Genomic DNA, 18,242 nt, shown 5'->3' with positions numbered 1-18,242 from the left:
GTGTAAAAGTGAAACAAGAAGATATATAGCTCTGTATACATGCACAAAATCTTCCACATTTCCAAAAACACAAGTCCTTGGTCAGGTACGTAATACCTCACACTGGTTGCATGTGCATCACTATGTACCAAGGCCTTGAGAGTTGCCCAGTGAGGCGACTCGTTTTTCTAATTAAAGGGGCAGGCGAGTGGTGCATACGGCCAGATGTTGCTCAGGGTAATGTCATTGAAGCGCTCGGTCAACAGGGTGTGTATCCGCCCCTGCGCAACAGGCCATCAGACGCGCAATGGAGAAGCGCTGAAGCACAGACGTCCGCATTGTGGATGCTTACCTCCAATTAATATCCCGCGGAGGGGGACCTGTCCCCCTTCATTTCCCACCCGCCGGGGATTAACGCACATGAATAAAGGGCATTAGACGAACGGCGCTACTTGTAAGGGAGCTGTATGCGCTTTAAAAGCAGGTTGCCAACACACCCCGCACTAAGTCCAAATCGTAAACTGTGGCGAAAAGCTTCTAAAGGGATTAGCTATTTATTAAAGCAATAATATGCAAAGCTAATTAAACAGACAGACTTTGAGGTATTATTCGCCTTTTTGAAGTAGCTAGACCTTTTTCGATTGAGTAGGGTGAATTATGCAGGGTAAAGTGGGATGGAGGTCTGATGTAAGCTTTATCATTCCAGTTGCCACGAACCTCTAACATGTATATATACGAATAATATTTAATATAGGCTAATTTATGTGTGATTGTGTGGTTGCTGAAAACAAATAGACACTGGTTTTCACTTGAACTGTTGTTTGAAGTAGCTAAAGTGATTTCACGTTTATTACAGCAAAACGCGTGCGCGTCTCGGTTGTCACCTAAACACTGCGCGTTTGTTTTCATAACCAGGTCAGGACACGCGTCGGTTTAATTTTACAGGTTTTTTTGCCAAATGGCGCAGAAGGACCACATGTTGTACCAGTGAAGTGGGATGATGGCATTGCTATAAACGTTGTTCCCATGAGTTAGGTGACAGTCAGAGAGAGAGTCAGCACCTAACGCGTGTGCGTAATTTGGCAACAGCTGACAACAGGTCGAAAGAAAGATCTGTCTCATTATAGTGCAAAAAAATCTAACACACACAACTTGTTTGTTTGAAAAGAGGACTGACAGATTTACTGATACATTGTAAAAGATGCATCTGTAAATCATCCCATCACGAAAATATCTAAGTTGAAGTTTTGTCCAAGTTTTGTTTGTGAAAGACAGCGTGATGCTCCAAGACTCGTGTCCGCTACACACCTCCTGAGAAAACAAGAATTTAACACACCCAGAGGTGTAAAGCTAATTTTTTTTTGTGCGTAACTGTATGGACATTATAAGTATACACTATTAGTCAAACGTTTTTGAACAGTAAGATTTATGTTTTCTAAAGAAGTCTCTTCTGCTCACCAAGCCTGCATTTATTTGATCCTAAGTACGGCAAAAACAGTAAAAATTGAAATATTTTTACTATTTAAAATAACTGTTTTCTATTTGAAAATATTATTTATAATGTAATTTATTCATGTGATTCCAAAGCTGAAAAAGCTTTTGTTGCTCAAAAAACTTTTATTATTATTATTATTATTATCATTATCATGTTGAAAACAGCTGAGTAGATTTTTCCAGGTTTCTTTGATGAATAGAAAGTTCAGAACAACAACATTTATCTGAAATAGAAATCTTTTGTAACATTGTAAATTCTAAATGCCTTTACCATCACTTTTGATCAGTTTAAAACATCCTTGCTAAATAAAAGTATTAATTTCTATAATTAAAACTGTTTTAAATATTGATAATAATAATTAAAAAATGAACAGCAAATCAGCATATTAGAATGATTTCTGAAGGATCAAGTCACACTGAAGACTGAAGTAATGATACTGAAAATTTAGCTTTGATCACAGGAATAAATTACAATTGAAAATATATTCAAATAGAAAGCAGTATTTAAAATTGCTAAAATATTCACAATATTACTGCTTTTACTGTACTTTGGATCAAATAAATGCAGGCTTGGTGAGCAGAAAAAACTTATTTAAAAAGCATTAGAAATCTTACTGTTCAAAAACTTTTGAGTTTAGTAGTGTATATAAAATCTATTACACTGAAAGTAAGTTTTGATATTTGATTAAAATATTTGTAGCCTAACTGAAAAGTAAAAAGTAAAAGTACTTCATTTCAGACGTGAAGAAATTAATAAGTGACAAAAAGATACACAAAATAACCATAATTACATATACTCCAGAATAAATCGTTGTATAGTTAAAGGGCTACATTTTACACGTTTTAAAAAAATAAATAAATAAATAAAATAAAAACAAATACTGTGGATCACAAGGCTTGTTTGCTTAGTAAAATGGATGAGGAAAGACAAGAACAATCCTTAAGGCCTACTAAAAAGTACTTCTGAGGTCTAAATGAATTTGTATGGATTTAAAGAATCATTTGCTTGCTAAACCTAATTAAGAAGTAATGGCACAACAGTCAATAGTCAAAGAATAATTTATAGGATTGCTTTACTTCACGTCTACATTTTATAATTGTATGTTTGATATACTTGGCTGCGTGCATTACTCTTTGTTGATCAGTACAGACAAAAGCACACATCCGGTCTGGATAATCTATTTACAACCTTTGTGTTGAATGGCATTTGCGAGACTTATCTGTCTGTAATAACCGGTTCAGGCATCAGACGGTGCATGGCATCTTTCAAAGGTCTAATCTCATTTCAGCCCAAACTCGTTTATCTAAGAGCTTATCCAGAGCGACAAAGCGAAACAAAGCTGCACACGAAGGTTGATTTAGGAAAGAGTATGAGCGTTAAGTACAACTAAGCCATTATATCTAGTGGTAAATCTACTTTCTAGGTCATAATGTTTTATGACAACTTTTAGTCTGTAAATACTTTATTGTAGGGTCTCCGTTTGACTGTGACATGATAACGCAGTCCGTTAAGTTGTAGTAAACTTGGCCTAACTTTTATCAAAGTATGATTAAAACCACAAATCGTTTGTGGTGCGCAATCGAATTTGGACGCACTGATGATAAGATAACTAAGACCAAACTTTTGGTTTTATTAGTTTATCCACAGTTTAAATGAAAAAAAATGTTTAAATAGATGTATTTGTGGGCTTGAGTTAGCTGTTACATTCAGACATGAACGTCGATTTTTGTAACCAAGTCAAGCAATAGGCTATGCTGTAAAATCAGATGCACGAGATTGGATAGCTGTTTAAAATAAATTAGTAATTAAAATAGTTAATTTGGTATGTTGCAAGTAAAAAAAGTACTTGAAATAACTTTCCCAAACTCAAAACGTTATTTCCCTTAATATCTGTGCCAACTGTCTGTGACTTGAATTTTTTTTTGATCATATAGGCTACCATAATAGATCGAATATCTACATTGCTACAAAACATTTATTTATAAACAGTCAAAGTACTATCAAATTCCAACATCAACTTTTGTTCTGACAAAAGCCTATAATGACCACACCTACATTTAGCGGTTAAGCAATCTGCACCTCAATACTTTATATCTTCCATAGATTAAGTGCAACATTACTGGGATGACCAAATGATTGCCCAATGAAAATCTGCAAATGCCAGGCCTGTTATCGAGTTGTCAACCGCTATCACGTTGGAACGCTGAACATTCACACCGTGCCTGAAGAACAATGCCGTTCAATGCTAAATATCTCTCAGGAAATGAATTAATGGACATGCAAATAATAGAACCAGGAGCAGGCCAGAGATAAAAGAATATATCCTCAGAGAGGTTTAATGCTTTGTTCAAAGTAAAAGAAAATACTTTATGAACAACATTTTACATTCTGCTGACAAGAAAAATAACAGCAAATAAAAAGGCTTGTTGTTTTGTTTCAACAAAAAACAGAATCTCTTGTATGAAATGAACATTTTTCAATGTTTTAGAAGAACACAAACATGGCAGCTGCCACAAAGAAAAACTAAAAATGAAAATAAAACAGTTTCTTGGCACTCAAGTTAAAAAAAAAGAACAACCATTGAAATGTTCATCCCGTTAAGTACATGGTTTCTCCATTGAAAATGGATTTTGCAAAAGTCTTGAAAGATTCTGTATTAAAACTCTAAGAAATATATACATCTCAACACAAATGTGTATCTTGTGTGTTTGGCTGTAAGATCACCAAACTATACAGGCACAGATTTCTCAATGCCTTTTCGTAAGAAAATAAATCTTTGGCATCTACTGTACAAAATCCACATATTTACACAATTCACAGTTGTCCCAGTTTTGCTCCCACACTAAATCATGAATCACTGTAGACCAAGCTGGCCTTTTCAGTCTTTGGAGAGCTTTGCAGGGACTTCAGACATGATCTTCTACCAAGGTCTCCAGACAGGGTCACAGAGCATTACAGGTTGCATAGGACTTGAAGTCATGGTGGGAGCAGACAGAACAGTTCTTTGTGCAAGCTTCGCACAGCCAGATGGTGTGAGATGCTGCTGTGCTGGCAGTGATGAGTCCTCAAAGAGATGCACCTGAGTTTCTCTCTGGGATGGTGTGGACAGTAGCTGAACTTGCATTGAGTGTGATTTCTGAAGGTTTGCACATGCTTTCTCCACTCCCTGTCCAAACTCATGGCTCTTGCTCGCAATAAAATTGCTGACTCGTATGAGACATGTCCTCATTCCATCACGGTAGCTCTGACATTTGCTAGGTGAGCTCAGTTCCTCATCATACTCCTCCGTGCGTGCTCTTTTTCCTCTAGTGATTTGAAAAGGCTCAGTCCCCAATCCTTGTTCAGCTCTTAGAAAGTGCACAACACTTTCCAGGATTTCAGCCTTTTCCACTTTAGGGTTCTTGAGTTTCTATTAAAAAGAAGAAGATATGTGGTCAGAAAAAGACATTTTATACAGGCTATAGTAAATAAGAGTCTTTAAAAATATAGCTTACCTCATTGTGTGTATTCTCAAGTAATAGCATCCTCAGAGTTTCTAGGCTTTGATTAATGCGATCTCTCCTTCTTTTCTCCATGAGAGGTTTTGAGACCTGTAACATGAAAAATAGTGTTGTTTAAATATTATACATGATAAGTAACAAATCTTCACATCAAATTTGGTCGTATTTGTCACAAAATAACACAGAATAGCCCAATGTGTAAGGCCTGAGGTCTGAAAATACTTTGTAAATCAAATAGTTTAGTTTTTACCCGTCTGGAGTCCTTTTGTTCTGGTATGTCAGCAGCTTGTTTACTCATTTCGGCGGTTCACGAAATTCCCTCTAAAGTGAGATTTTAAGCATCGTTTTGCAGTTCAGGTCATTTATGGTACAGTCAGTACACGCCTACTCTTCTTATTATGAATAATAAAAGAAGACGGACCAATCACATGCGTCCCTGAGTTAGCCCCTCATTAATATTCACATACATGCTGGATGAAAGAGACAATGCCTGTAAATAATGTCGATTGTGAAGTAAGAGCCAATAATGACCCATTTAGCCCCCCACTGGGATGTTTAAACGATGGCTATTCAGTTCAGGTATTGCCATAGATTATCAAAGAAGGTCTGATCTATTCACATGCGTTATATTTAAAAGAACCACTGAAAGGCGATTATTACCTGCTGCAATTTCAGATCGTTATGATTATCGATAAACAATAAAAAGCTCAGAGTTTAGCCTTTTGGACAGTTATTTACACCCAATAAAACTGTTTCTGCGGCTTGTGTAGCTTTTTGAACAATGCTATGTGAGAATCTATAATCCAGGAAAATGTGCTTTCATAAATATTGACTTGCAAAGTCCATTGATCTTGTAAATTCAATCTCACAATAAAAATGAAGTAGCTTAAGGTATTTCGTTTATTTCAGCTGGTTTACTATCACTATAGGCTGCTTTTTCATTAGCGTAGGCTATCAGGTCGAATCACAGCCTGTATAACAAAGGAGGATGTGTTTTTGACTTGGTTGAGGCACTGAAGTGTGGCTTCAATTGAAAGTGGTCTTTTGATGTGTGTGGGGTCTTCTCGTGTGTTCGCAAATAATTTTCCTGCCTAACGAATGAGGGCTGTATAGGACCCTAATTTCATTTGGAAGTGACTTTCTTATCAAAGCAAATGTGCGTGCCAAACTTAAAACAAACAAGCAAACTTACAACTTAAAACTAAAAAATAACGTAATAACAATAAAAATAAACAAAACATTGTACTCTTCTTCATTAGGCCGTTACATCAGTTTCATATCGTTTCTGAAATCTCATCCTAAATGTTTTGCTTTGCTTAATTTCTGATGATGATCCACTTGACCATCCCAACAGTTTACAAAGCGTGGTACAATAATGGTTGGCCTAATCGCTCACACTTCTATCAAAACACTCCCATACAGCACACTTAACAGATTTGCTCTAAAAGCCTGGGCATCACACCTCTTCACATCCCCCATTTCACCATAAAGCAGGAAGCGCGTGTACTTCTCACTGACGGCCACGAGCTCATCTCGCTTGGCGCGCGACTCCAAAAACGCATCGTATTTTTAAAGTGAGAATTTTATTATAGAATTAAAAACAGGTTCCATTGCCTCCTCATTAAACTGAATTTATATACCTACATTATTTTTTTAACATTATGATATAGCATATAATAGGCTATATAGCTTATCTGTTTCCATCCATATACTTTATCACAATAGATACGCAATTATTGTAATCCAGAGCTTCAGCTCAGTTTTCTTTATCAGTGTTTTAATTTAAAATGTTTTTAATAAAGTGCAATGCACTTACCAGTGCATGTTATCACTTTTGCATCACTTTGATGCATTTTACATCACTTTTTTAGTGTACTGACAAAATTTTTGTTATGCTACTTTAATCACCAAAATGTCAGAACAGATGCCATTTGCCCATATGTGTTTTAGCAGTTCACCTCAAGCATTGTCCTCAGCTGCTTATTCGAAACCATTTGCTGATATTTGCATATTGCAGCACACAATCAAATGGCAACCTTTTTTTTTCAAAACAAATTGCGCCATTAAATGTTTCAAAATATACTTACTAATATGCTTCTATTTATTTTAAACTATTGATATAATAATGGCTGTTTTGAATATTATATGTGACCCTGAACCACAAAACCGGCTTTAAGTAGCACGGGTAGGTTATATTTGTAGCAATAGCCAAAAATACATTGTATGGGTTAAAATGATCGATTTTTCTTTAATGCCAAAAATCTTTAGGATATTACGTAAGTTATTTTGTAAATTTCCTACAGTAAATATATATTAAAACTTAATTATGCATTGCTAAGAACTTAATTTGGACAACTTTAAAGGCGATTTTCTCAATAATATTTAGATTTTTTTGCACCCTCAGATTCAAGATTTTCAAATAATTGTATCAGATGATGTGTAAATCTAAAAAAAAAAAAGATTCTTGTATAAATCTTAAAAACAAATGACCCTTATGACGGGTTTTGTGGTCCAGGGTCACATATTTTAAAAATAGTGTAGTTTTGCTCGTCCTTAGATGACATAACACGTCGGTTTACTGATTGTTTAGTTAGGGCAGTAGAATGTTGGGTGGAAAGTTCACGGTGCCTACGTCACTGCCACCTCTCCGCCAATCAAATGCCACTCCAGAGGCTTAAAATTCCCGTTTGGCCAGATTTCAGCAGTTTCCCACATCTACGAATTAGTGTGAAGAGCAAACCGTTCAACTTTCAACATGACGAAGACAGAAAGCGTCAAAAGAGTAAGTTCTTTAAAACTAACCTTTTCTTTCACAACAATTATTTCTCAATAACTTTATATTTTAATGTATTCAATATTTATTTAATTTAACATGCGCCTGTTAATTTGATTCAACGCAATAGCATTGTAAATTTACTTACTAACAATTTTCATCTTTAACTTTTGTTTAAAGAAGTTAAAGCCTGAGATAGAGAAGAAGAGAAGAGATCGAATCAACCATAACCTAGACTCGTTAAAAGATCTGCTTTTCAAGAACACTGCAGACACGGTGAGTATCTGCCTATGATTTATAATGCATTGCTTAGCATTATTTCAGCACTTTTTCCTTGACAAACCCCTAAAATGCCTCTTGACTTTCCTATCTCTTTTCACAGCGTTTGCAAAATCCTAAACTGGAAAAAGCTGAGATTTTAGAACTTGCAGTTCAATACATCAAAAAGACCGCAAGAAAAACTGAGACAAAAGGTTGGTCTTTACTTATTTTGCTTTTTACTTCACCTCTCTGAATTTAGTATTAACAGCTATTATTTAATATAGTATTGAAGTATAATGGTTTTCTCTTTCTGCAGTGACATCTAATAAAATGGATTCTAAGTCCACTCAGAACCAGTCTGTTGTATCCGTTTCCACTGGCCCCATCTACACCAGTGACTTCTACGGGAGGTTTAAATCATCTGAGCAGAAGGAGGTTCTTCTGAAACTGGGGGTCAATCTTGATATCCAAACTGGTGCTTCCAAAGCAGGTAGTGAAGCAGTGGCCCAGACAGGCTTCCTTTTATCACCATCAGGCCAGAACTACAACCAGGAACTTCTCTTACACCCTGAATCATCTTTGTATGGCTCTAAACTTTTGCATCGATCAACATCTCCCTCCAGTTCATCATCATCATCATCGCAATGTGGTTCCCCACCTTCATCGCCCACTTTTACTAGTGTATCCTTCTCTCCCAGTAACTCTCCTTCATATCTTTTTATGTCTTGTCCTTTACCTGTACCTTCTGATTCACTATCTCCTCACATAGCACCACTTTCACTCCATAGGCCTGTTATTGTGCATCAGCCTATTCTGCCCAACATGGCTAGAGATTTTACCCCACCACAGTCTCCTGTACTGGCTCTTAGACCGGAATCTTTTTCTATTCCAACCCAGTCCATATGGAGACCATGGAGCTGAGCTCTTACCATAGTAGGGATTTCCCTTTTACTTAGGCACTGCTCCAATGGAGAAATGACCTCTCAGAGGGACCTAATGGATGTATGGTTGTGTTATAAGTGTAAGGTTGTCACTTATGTTTGCGTCCAGTTAGTGTTATTTTTGTCATGTTTTCAATGACTTGTACTTTTGCCTTGACTATTTATTGTTTTTGATCAATGTTTGTCTTCATTGGTATCTGTGATTTTTATCTTTGGAATAAAATCTGTTTTATCAGTTCTTGTGTTCATTTAAAAAGAAGAAAAACTTTGTGGCTTTTATTTTAAAATCAGATTCTAGACTAGCTCCAGAGATGCCAGTCAAAAGTTTTTGAAGAGTAAGATTTTTAATCTTTTTTTTTTTTTTTTTTTTTTCTGCTCACCAAGCCTGCATTTATTTCCAAAATAAAAGCAAGAGCAGTAATGTTGTAAAATACATTTTTACTATTTAAAATAACTGCTTTTAAGTTGAATATATTTTAAAATGTAACTTATATCTGTGACCGAAGCTAAGTTTTCAGTATCATTACTCCAGTTCTCAGTGTTACATAATCCTTCAGAAGTCATTCTAATATGCTGATTTGCTGTTCAAGAAACAATTATTATCAATATTTAAAACCACTGAGTATTTTTTTTTTTTTTTTCAGAATTCTTTGATGAATAGAAAGATTCAAAGTTTAGCATTTATCTGAAATAAAAAGCTTTTATAAGTCAGTAATTAATATTTTTTTTGGCAAGCGTGCTTTTAAATTGATCAAAAGTGATAATAAAGACATTTATAATGCTACAAAAGATTTCTATTTCTGATAAATGCTGTTCTTCTGAACTTTCTATTCATCAAAGAAATCTGAAAAAATCTACTCAGCTGTTTTCATATTAATAAATGTTTTTTGAGCAGCAAATCAGAATATTAGAATGATTTCTGAAGGTACATGTGACTGGAGTAATGATGCTAAAAATTCAGCTTTGAAATCACAGAAATAAATTACATTTTAAAATATATTCAAATAAAAAGAAGTTATTTCAAATAGTAAAAATATTTCAAAATTCTACTGTTTTTGCTGTACTTTGGATCAAAAATGCAAGCTTGGTAAGCATTAAACATTAAAAATCTTACTCTTCAAAAACTTTTGACTGGTAGTGTAGGTTTATTAAATATTTATAGTAACTAAAATACACACCATTCACTAAAAGTCAATGACATGATGCTATCAGCGTTTTTAGGCCATATGGTTCAGAAGGAGCTCCTGCAGCCAAACCATTTGGATCTTAAATGAAAATGCAGCATCTGTACTACAATAACATCTCATGAATGCCATTCCTTCATCTTAAAAATAAAAACGTTTATACATTTTGTACTACATTTCCAGTGTTGGGAAGGTTACTTTGGAAATGTAATAGGTTACAGATTACAAGTTACTCTGTTTAAAATGTAATAAGTAGTGAAACTTTTCAATTACTTTATAAAAGTAATGTAACTTATTACATTTAATTACTTTTTAATTACTTTTCTAAACTTCTAATATTTTAAACTGTTCATCATTTTGAAACACTTAAACCAGGCAGAGTTATCCTTACAGTAGCACTCAACACTGATTACTGTCAGACTGTCAAAATCCTTCATCACTTGAAATAAGATTATAAGTAAGGGATAATATACAGTTTTATTTTGCGATAACAACTGGCTGGATGTACATGATCCCACTTATTACACAGCTGCTTGCCACAAAAGTAAATAACTAGACACTAGACAGAATTAAGAAATTGTACACATAATATTGAATTGGTAATATTGAGTTTTAATATTTTATTAGCTAACCAAAACAAAGCTTCCACCAAGAAAAACTATGATAAATCTGATCAGTCCGGATGAGTCTGAGTTATTAGCTTTTACCAGTTGTTATCGGGGAATAACATACCTTGGAATGTCATGACTGACCAATAAGAATCAAGCATTCCACAGAGCCGTGTAATTATTTAATTTAAAGCACAGCCACCACAAATTCAGACTTATTATTAAAGTTAGTAAAGTGTTAAAGCTATTATTTACTTTGAGATCATTCTGAGGTTAAATACAGATTTGAAATCATAACAAGAAATAGTTTAACAGCTATGATACTGGTTTTGAAATCAAATGTTTGCATAAATATGACAGGAAACACTGGAATCAATGCCTTGGAAAATAACAAAAATAACAACAACAACAACAACAACAAAAAAAAAAAAAAAAAAAAAAAAAAAAAAAAAACAATTCATCTTAAAAAATAAAGTATATGCCCAAATAGGAAATAAAATGTTGTTGCCCTAGAATTATAAGGTTCTATCTGCATTCTGAGCACTTTTGATATATTGAGCTTCAAAGTTTTTGTGTTCCATAGACTTCTGTAGATAGAACCATTTTTGTTTTCTAAAAAAAGGCCCAAAATGTACACAGCTTACAAAAGAAACATCACATAATGTAAATAAGTTGTCACTCAAAAAGAATATGTAAATAACTCAATTTTGGAAAAAAAAAGGTCAGATAGAACCTTTAAATTCTAAGGTGACGATGTGTCCTATTCTGTGTCCTAAACTCCTGAAACATTGGTGTGTCATTTTAGAGCAGTCACAATGCAATTTTAGAAAGAAGTCAATTAAATCTGTATGTGGGTGTGTGTATGTGTGAAAAAATTCAGATGTAACCCCCTTTGTAATCATTAACATTTTCAAAAGTAACTGTAATTTAATTACACATTTTTTCTCAGTAACTGTAACTAATTACAGTTACATTTATTTTGTAATTAAACTATGTAATTCTGTTACATGTAACTACTTACTCCCCAACACTGTACATTTCAAGACTGTAACATCCCACATGGAAAGAACCTATATGAGGATATATGCGCATATATGAAACCTATATGCAGTATATATGCACATATGATAATATATATGCTGCATATATGCGTATATATGCCACATATAGGCAAAATTGAGGTGCATATATGTGCATATACAGGCCATATAGGTCTCCTGTATTGCTTCTTTATATCCACAAAAAAAGCCCTATATGTACATACAAGATATGTCTCCTATATAGCTCATGGCAGGATCTGGTCATTTCAGCTCATATCTCACTTTGGCAACTGTCATACATGATGCCTAGCTCATATTTTCTATTATCAAGGCAATAACTAAGAACTAACTAAAAAAAACAAAAAAACAAAAAAACTTATGTGCGAACACGTGAAATTGGTATCACATGTAATTGGCATGTTATGGAATTTACCCACACGGAAATAACCTATATAAACATATATGTTTTAATATAGGTTTTGATATAGGTTTTTAATATATGTGACATATATAAAATTGTGCAAATAATGTTGGTACCAAAATAAAATTTTTGTTGGCCGTTTTCCTATATTATATGTACATATAGGAAAACGGCCAATTTTATATATGTCACATATATTAAAAACCTATATCAAAACCTATATTAAAACATATATGTTTATATAGGTTATTTCCGTGTGGGATACATTTAGACCTAAATGAAATACTTTAAGCATACTTTACAACACATATTTTCAGTCGTCTTTAAACTCTTTAAAGCATCAAGCATTGGGCCGAGCTTGCAGATCCGAGGAAGCTGGGAATGTTAGGAAAGCGATTGCATAGAAGCCGTGTTTGCGTTAGAAAACGCAAGACATAGGGCAGTGAAATAAGGAGAAAAGCAAGGTCTAGAGACGCCTTTCTTTAAAAGGCGAACTATTTTAATCTAATTGGCACTTCAGGCATATTGGAGTGTTATAAAATTGATTAGAATGTGCACAAGAGTGTGGACGACGTGCAGCGTGAATTGTAAAAGCAACTATGGAAGATCACCACATTATTTAAAAAGGTAAAAGTTCCCATATTAGCTTATGACATGTCATGAACCGTCATACAGTATACTGATATATGAACTGGATACACTTGTACCTCGCTGATGAAAAATATACGTAGAAAATATGGTACCAACATTACGTCACTACAGGCCTTCCAACACCACACTTGTGGTTTAGCAAGAAATCCGAACATTACTTAACTTTTTTTTAATTTATTAGCTTAACTATTAAAACACAAAGCCGTATAAGAGGTATTATATTAAATAGTTTCACTATCATAACAACAATAAATAAAGTACTTAGTACTTTTTTTAAAAGTTTTTTTGCACGCACTTACTGCAGTTTTAAGTACTGTACTGCCATCTTGTGGTGTCTATGACTACAGTATACCTTTTATAATTGTTTGCAAGCCTATGTAACTATTTTCAGCAAGACCAAATATACTGCATTTTTAGAAATACATTTAATGTTGATTTTTTAATGATTAATGTCATTAGTTTACAGTGCTGAAATCCCTTTTTGAATTCCACTGTAATCTACAATGTGCTGCTACATGTGCTTATAATGTCTTGCCAAACATTAATTTCCATAGCTTCTTTTATAAACGTGTACTGACAAAAACATGAGGTGGTTTTACATCGGAAAGAGTGAACTATTTTCTCCAAAGATTTGCACTGATTCAGCTTACTGGTCAGTAGAGGGCAACATAAGATCGTATTAACAGGTTCAGTCCATAACTGAGCTCTGACTTGTAGACATAGAGAGCCTGGTGCTGTTACCTGGGATGCATGGCTTCTCTCTCTCATAAATGTCAGAATTTTTCTCTCACTCAGTCTCGGATAAATCCGTAACCTCTTCTCTATCTGCCATCCACATCTCTATTACAAAGCCTGAATATTTTGTGAGCAAGGCACCAGGGGATTTGGCTGGAGAAAACAGAGTTTCTGACAAGATAGAACATGTCTGTGGATAATGGTTATTTTTTTCTCTCTCCTTCTGCCGTCTTCACATTCAGAAGTTTCTCTCTGTACCAGTGCCATTGCTTGTGAGATGGCCATTGTTCATTGTAGGGTAAAAGAGCACAATGCAGCTTTTTTCAGGTTTTGATCATTGCAAGAAGTGACAATAAAGGAGCGAAGCACAAATTAAAGAGGACGCTCTGCCCTCAGCCTCAGTAATCATAATTGAATGTGGTGGGGAAGAAATCACCTCGGAAAATGCAGGACAAAAGCCTGAAATCCCCGCACAAGCTTTCTCAGGTCACACTGATTAGAGCTGATCCTGTTACCTGTGTAGTCTTAGTCTTGTTAATAGTGAATGCAGCTCATGCATTCCTGATCTGGTACAAAACGGGGAGGGAGAGACTTAAAGAAAACATTGACAAGGATCCAGCGCAGAGATGTCACTGCTCCTGCCACGGTTTATTGGACTCTGAGTTAAATACATTTGTGTTGGCACATCTCAAAAGCAATTTGTCGAGGCAGGGCTGCTGTCAAACACTTTCATCACACGTGCACACACTTGTACGTGCCCCGTCCTTCAAAGCACAGGCGCTCTCGCCGGCACGCACACGCACAAATGTTGTGGTTTCATTGAAAACGGATCCTACTTTGTGCAACATTTCTCTGTATAGGTCTTTGTGTTATGGATAACCACTGAGTGATGTCCCGTGAATGTTATTTCAGTCAGAATCAACTGTTCTTGGAAAAAGTATTTCATTCTCAAACTTTAAATCACTTTAGCATGCTGCAGAGACGGCATGTGTTCAGTCTTAATGTTTAGCTGTAAGGTCAATGAGTCTTCATTAATGATTCCAGCTTCCTTGTAATGTTGACAGATCTGGTTAATGGGGGTCTATTTCATTTCCTCATTCCATAGATTCAGAAAAAACCTTTTGTTAGATTATGTCAGAGCCGCAGGGAATTATGTTTAAAGCATGTTGTTATGGAAAAATGACTCAATTAAAAAACCACACACACACACAGTTGTTCTGAGAGGATGTATGTATGTATGCATGTATGTATGTATGTGTCTTTAAGCCATGATTATTGTCCTCTGTCTATTTAAAACATTTAAACACAGTAATATTGATATAGTAATGGCTGAAAAAACATTATAGAAACTGTGGAGCTGAACATTAAAGACAAGAACGAACATTCTAGCATGGCTCTTTCAAAGTTATGTTCTATTAATGTTCTCCTAGAAACGTTAATAGAACATTCAAAAACGTACGTTTTTTCTTAAATGTTTTAGTTAGATATTCATCTAACATTTTTTAAATGTTACTACTTGTTTCAGAATGTTTAGAGAACATTCCCATAATTCCCATAATGTTTGATAAATGATAAAATGGAATTTTGAAACCAGGACGTTTAGAATGTTCAGAGAACTTTCAGAAATAATGTTTTCCTAACTTAAAGGAAATGTTAGCAAAATGTTTTTTGAACATATTTTTGTTTGCTTGGCTCTTATAGTAGGACAGACAATTAAATGTCATAATTAGTCCAGTGAGTTTTGGGTTAATGACTTATAAGAGTGTCCATGACAAAGAAATGTTTTAAATTCCTAACACTTTATGCACACATTTTAAAAAAGAAGACGCAAATTTCAAGTCCATTATAATTTTTTAAATAGTTTTTTATATAGTCTATGCATTAATATGCATTAGTTTAATATTAATATGCATTAGTTTATGCATTAATTATGCATTAAATAGTTTTTATGTCATTTTTATATTGTTTTTATATAGTTTTTTATTGTTTGAAAAGTAGTTTTCAAGGTTTTTTACGAAGAGAACAAATGAATAATTTAATTAATTAGTTTTGTAATTGATAAATATCATTAAGTTTGTGTGGTGTTAGAACACCTGCCATATTACAAGCTGAAGGAACAATACCACATAAAAAGGTTCATTATCTGATATTTTAAGAGACTTATTAATCTTGACAGTCATGAGAAGGGGTCGACCGATTATTGGCCTGACCAATTATCGGTGCCGATATCAAGCATTTTTATGGTAATTTTCAATAATTAATTAATTTTAATTAATAGACATAATTTTTTTACTTCAGACATATATAGGTTCAAAATATCGGTTATCAATCTCCTTGATCTGTAATAATCGGTATCGGCATTGGCCCTAAAAAACACATATCGTCGACCCCTAATCACGAGGGTCTGCAGGGGTCTTTACTATGATATCATTTAATGTTGTTTTTTTTTGCATGTTGATTAGACCACATGACTTTACAGAAATAATAATATGAGATTATACAAACTATGTAGTAGCGTTTTTTTTTTTTCATTTTATTGAAGCATTTTATCTTCATTATGATCATTATGATATTATTACAGTTGTATCACCCACCCACCAAGGGATATCAAAATTAATTGTAATTTTAATGTAATTTTAATCATCATAGAAGGGGTGTATTTACGTAATTGTATGTGGGTCATTCTATAATTAGAGGTACATTTAGAATTTGACAATTAAAGAAGAAAGTTATCCTTTTTCCCAAAAACCCAAACATGACCTTACATAGCTGCTCTGAAGTGCTATATAAATAATAGTGATCTGTAAGAATATTTGCATAAAATATGATCTTTGTTTGCTACTGTCCACCACGTTATAATTAAATATATATATCGGTTCAAAATATCGGTTATCAATCTCCTTGATCTGTAATAATCGGTATCGTCATCGGCCCTGAAAAACACATATCGTCGATGCTTGGGAAACACAGTTGACAGGTAACTTAGTTGACATTTTGAATGTTTTGAGCCTATACTCAACATGGAAGCTTAGAACTACTGAGCATATGGACTGTTTAAAATTATATTTTCATAAACAAAACATGCGTTTTAGTTTAACTGTCTTGTTAAAATTTGCAGCAATAATACTAGTGTAACACTGTTGACAGTCAATTAATCCACTCTTGACACAGGTTTGCTAGTTTAATCAATATTAGGGGAAAGAGAGAAAACATAACTTCTAGTGTATCATCCACATGCTTCTAGAGGAAATATCATCATACTGGGCAAATTATGACAAAATGGGACAAGCCATTCCATTCTTTTCTTTTGGAGGGGTTCTAGTGGGTAACTTAGTTGACAATGGTTTTTCGGGCACAAATAAAACAAGTTGTATCACAATGCACATTTATTATTTTTGAAGGGCACACCCAAATGTCTTGATAACGGAATCTAACTGAAGGTAAAACTATGAAATTAATTTATATTTGAGGTAATTTTCATGCTTAAATGCAGAGTAGAATGAGCAACTAAACACGGACAGCTGAATACCACGGTTGTATGTGACATGAACATAATTTCTGAACAAAAGATATGGCCTTTTCAAAATATATTGTGTGATTGGGGATACTTCACGGACATGAGATGTACCCACAATTATAGAATGACCCATGCATACATGTATGTATGTTTAATGCATGTTTGAGTAAGTATGTACAACTGGTTGCAAGGACATCCTTGAGATTTGGCTTGGTATACCTTGAAGAAGACACTCTTCGTGAGTCCATCCCGGTCCTCAAGAATTCGATCTTTCGCTACTCACAACTAAACACCATTTTCCCCTCTTTCATTTGTCTTTTTTCCCTTCACAGGAGCTTTTGAAGTTAACAGAGAAAGGAGCACTGACTGTAGCAAATTACCTGGGCTGAAACATTTTTGACATAAGTCCTAAGAGGCGGGTGAGCCACTTCTCCTGGAGGCCCCATCGGGAGCGTTTAATCTCGGGCCATGAGAGGCAGCGTTGCTGACAGAGTGACAGGACAGCTGGACACGCTTCCAGGCGGCAGTGACGGACACGCCAGTCTTCGGAGCAGGGCCACTGCCCATGCATCACCACAAAGGTAAGCACCTGACAGGGTGGGGAGACCAAAACTACTGCAAGCAGATATTGCTCTGTTTCAGCATCTTAGAGTTTAAATAATGGTTAACAGTTTTTAGAAAGCTCCAGGTCACAGCATATATACTTCAGGGCCTAATTCGTGCAACAGAGGCCTATTTAGCCATTGTTCATTATCACATGTTAGCCAGGAAGTCTTGCTGAATATTGTCCTTATCACAGATCCCAAGTCCTTAATAGCTGTTCTGTGGGCCAAAACTGTTTTTATAAGCCACTGTAGAGGGGAGCACCGCCCAGTTCTCTAACAGAGAGTAAATAGATGCGATATACTCCTCTATTCCCAGATAGTCAAAACAAAAACGTGGTAACAATAGCTTTGGAGACTAGCAATTGTGCTGCTGAGACACTATTTGACATTTTCTTTCTGCTGAATAATGTCTTTCATTGGGGAGCCATACAAACGCTCTATTAATTTGGAAAGTCAATTGTTGTATAATTTGCCTCTGAATGCGTAAAAAATAAACTCTTTCACAATGTTCTGCACAGTTAGTTCTTCGTAC

The 18,242-nt window shown here is 34.8% G+C and overlaps 2 protein-coding genes across 3 annotated transcripts; one reads left to right on the top strand and one right to left on the bottom strand.

Annotated features, from left to right (window-relative positions):
• Nucleotides 1–4,394: 4,394 nt before the first annotated feature.
• On the bottom strand, nucleotides 4,395–5,272 carry her5 (hairy-related 5). The gene is made up of 3 exons (XM_051127507.1): nucleotides 5,225–5,272; nucleotides 4,969–5,064; nucleotides 4,395–4,883 (listed from the first exon to the last, which is right to left on the bottom strand). Exons 1-3 carry the CDS (start codon nucleotides 5,270–5,272, stop codon nucleotides 4,395–4,397), a joined length of 633 nt encoding a protein of 210 aa, XP_050983464.1.
• Nucleotides 5,273–7,650: 2,378 nt separating this feature from the next.
• her11 (hairy-related 11) lies at nucleotides 7,651–9,094 on the top strand. 2 transcript variants are annotated; one of them, XM_051127502.1, is made up of 5 exons: nucleotides 7,651–7,756; nucleotides 7,928–8,023; nucleotides 8,130–8,220; nucleotides 8,325–8,705; nucleotides 8,797–9,094. In XM_051127502.1, exons 1-5 carry the CDS (start codon nucleotides 7,730–7,732, stop codon nucleotides 8,940–8,942), a joined length of 741 nt encoding a protein of 246 aa, XP_050983459.1. In that variant the 5' UTR covers nucleotides 7,651–7,729; the 3' UTR covers nucleotides 8,943–9,094. The 2 variants fall into 2 exon arrangements, with proteins under 2 accessions (XP_050983459.1, XP_050983458.1); XM_051127501.1 differs by having other exon boundaries at nucleotides 8,325–9,094.
• The last annotated feature ends 9,148 nt before the right edge of the window (nucleotides 9,095–18,242 follow it).

Source organism: Labeo rohita, chromosome 14 (assembly GCF_022985175.1).
Source record: "Labeo rohita strain BAU-BD-2019 chromosome 14, IGBB_LRoh.1.0, whole genome shotgun sequence".
NCBI lineage: Eukaryota > Metazoa > Chordata > Actinopteri > Cypriniformes > Cyprinidae > Labeo > Labeo rohita.
The sequence above is the reverse complement of the archived record's forward strand: the minus strand, read 5'-3'. Positions and strand labels throughout refer to the sequence as shown.

What these genes read in the sequence shown, in the direction of transcription:
- her5 (XM_051127507.1), bottom strand. Translation starts at nt 5,272, where the DNA reads ATGAGTAAACAAGCTGCTGACATACCAGAACAAAAGGACTCCAGACGG. An exon ending in AACAAAAGGACTCCAGACGG is followed by an intron (nt 5,065 to 5,224) that starts GTAAAAACTAAA and finishes TTCATGTTACAG; the next exon opens with GTCTCAAAACCTCTCATGGA. An exon ending in TTGAGAATACACACAATGAG is followed by an intron (nt 4,884 to 4,968) that starts GTAAGCTATATT and finishes TCTTTTTAATAG; the next exon opens with AAACTCAAGAACCCTAAAGT.
- her11 (XM_051127501.1), top strand. Translation starts at nt 7,730, where the DNA reads ATGACGAAGACAGAAAGCGTCAAAAGA. An exon ending in AGACAGAAAGCGTCAAAAGA is followed by an intron (nt 7,757 to 7,927) that starts GTAAGTTCTTTA and finishes TTTTGTTTAAAG; the next exon opens with AAGTTAAAGCCTGAGATAGA. An exon ending in TCAAGAACACTGCAGACACG is followed by an intron (nt 8,024 to 8,129) that starts GTGAGTATCTGC and finishes CTCTTTTCACAG; the next exon opens with CGTTTGCAAAATCCTAAACT.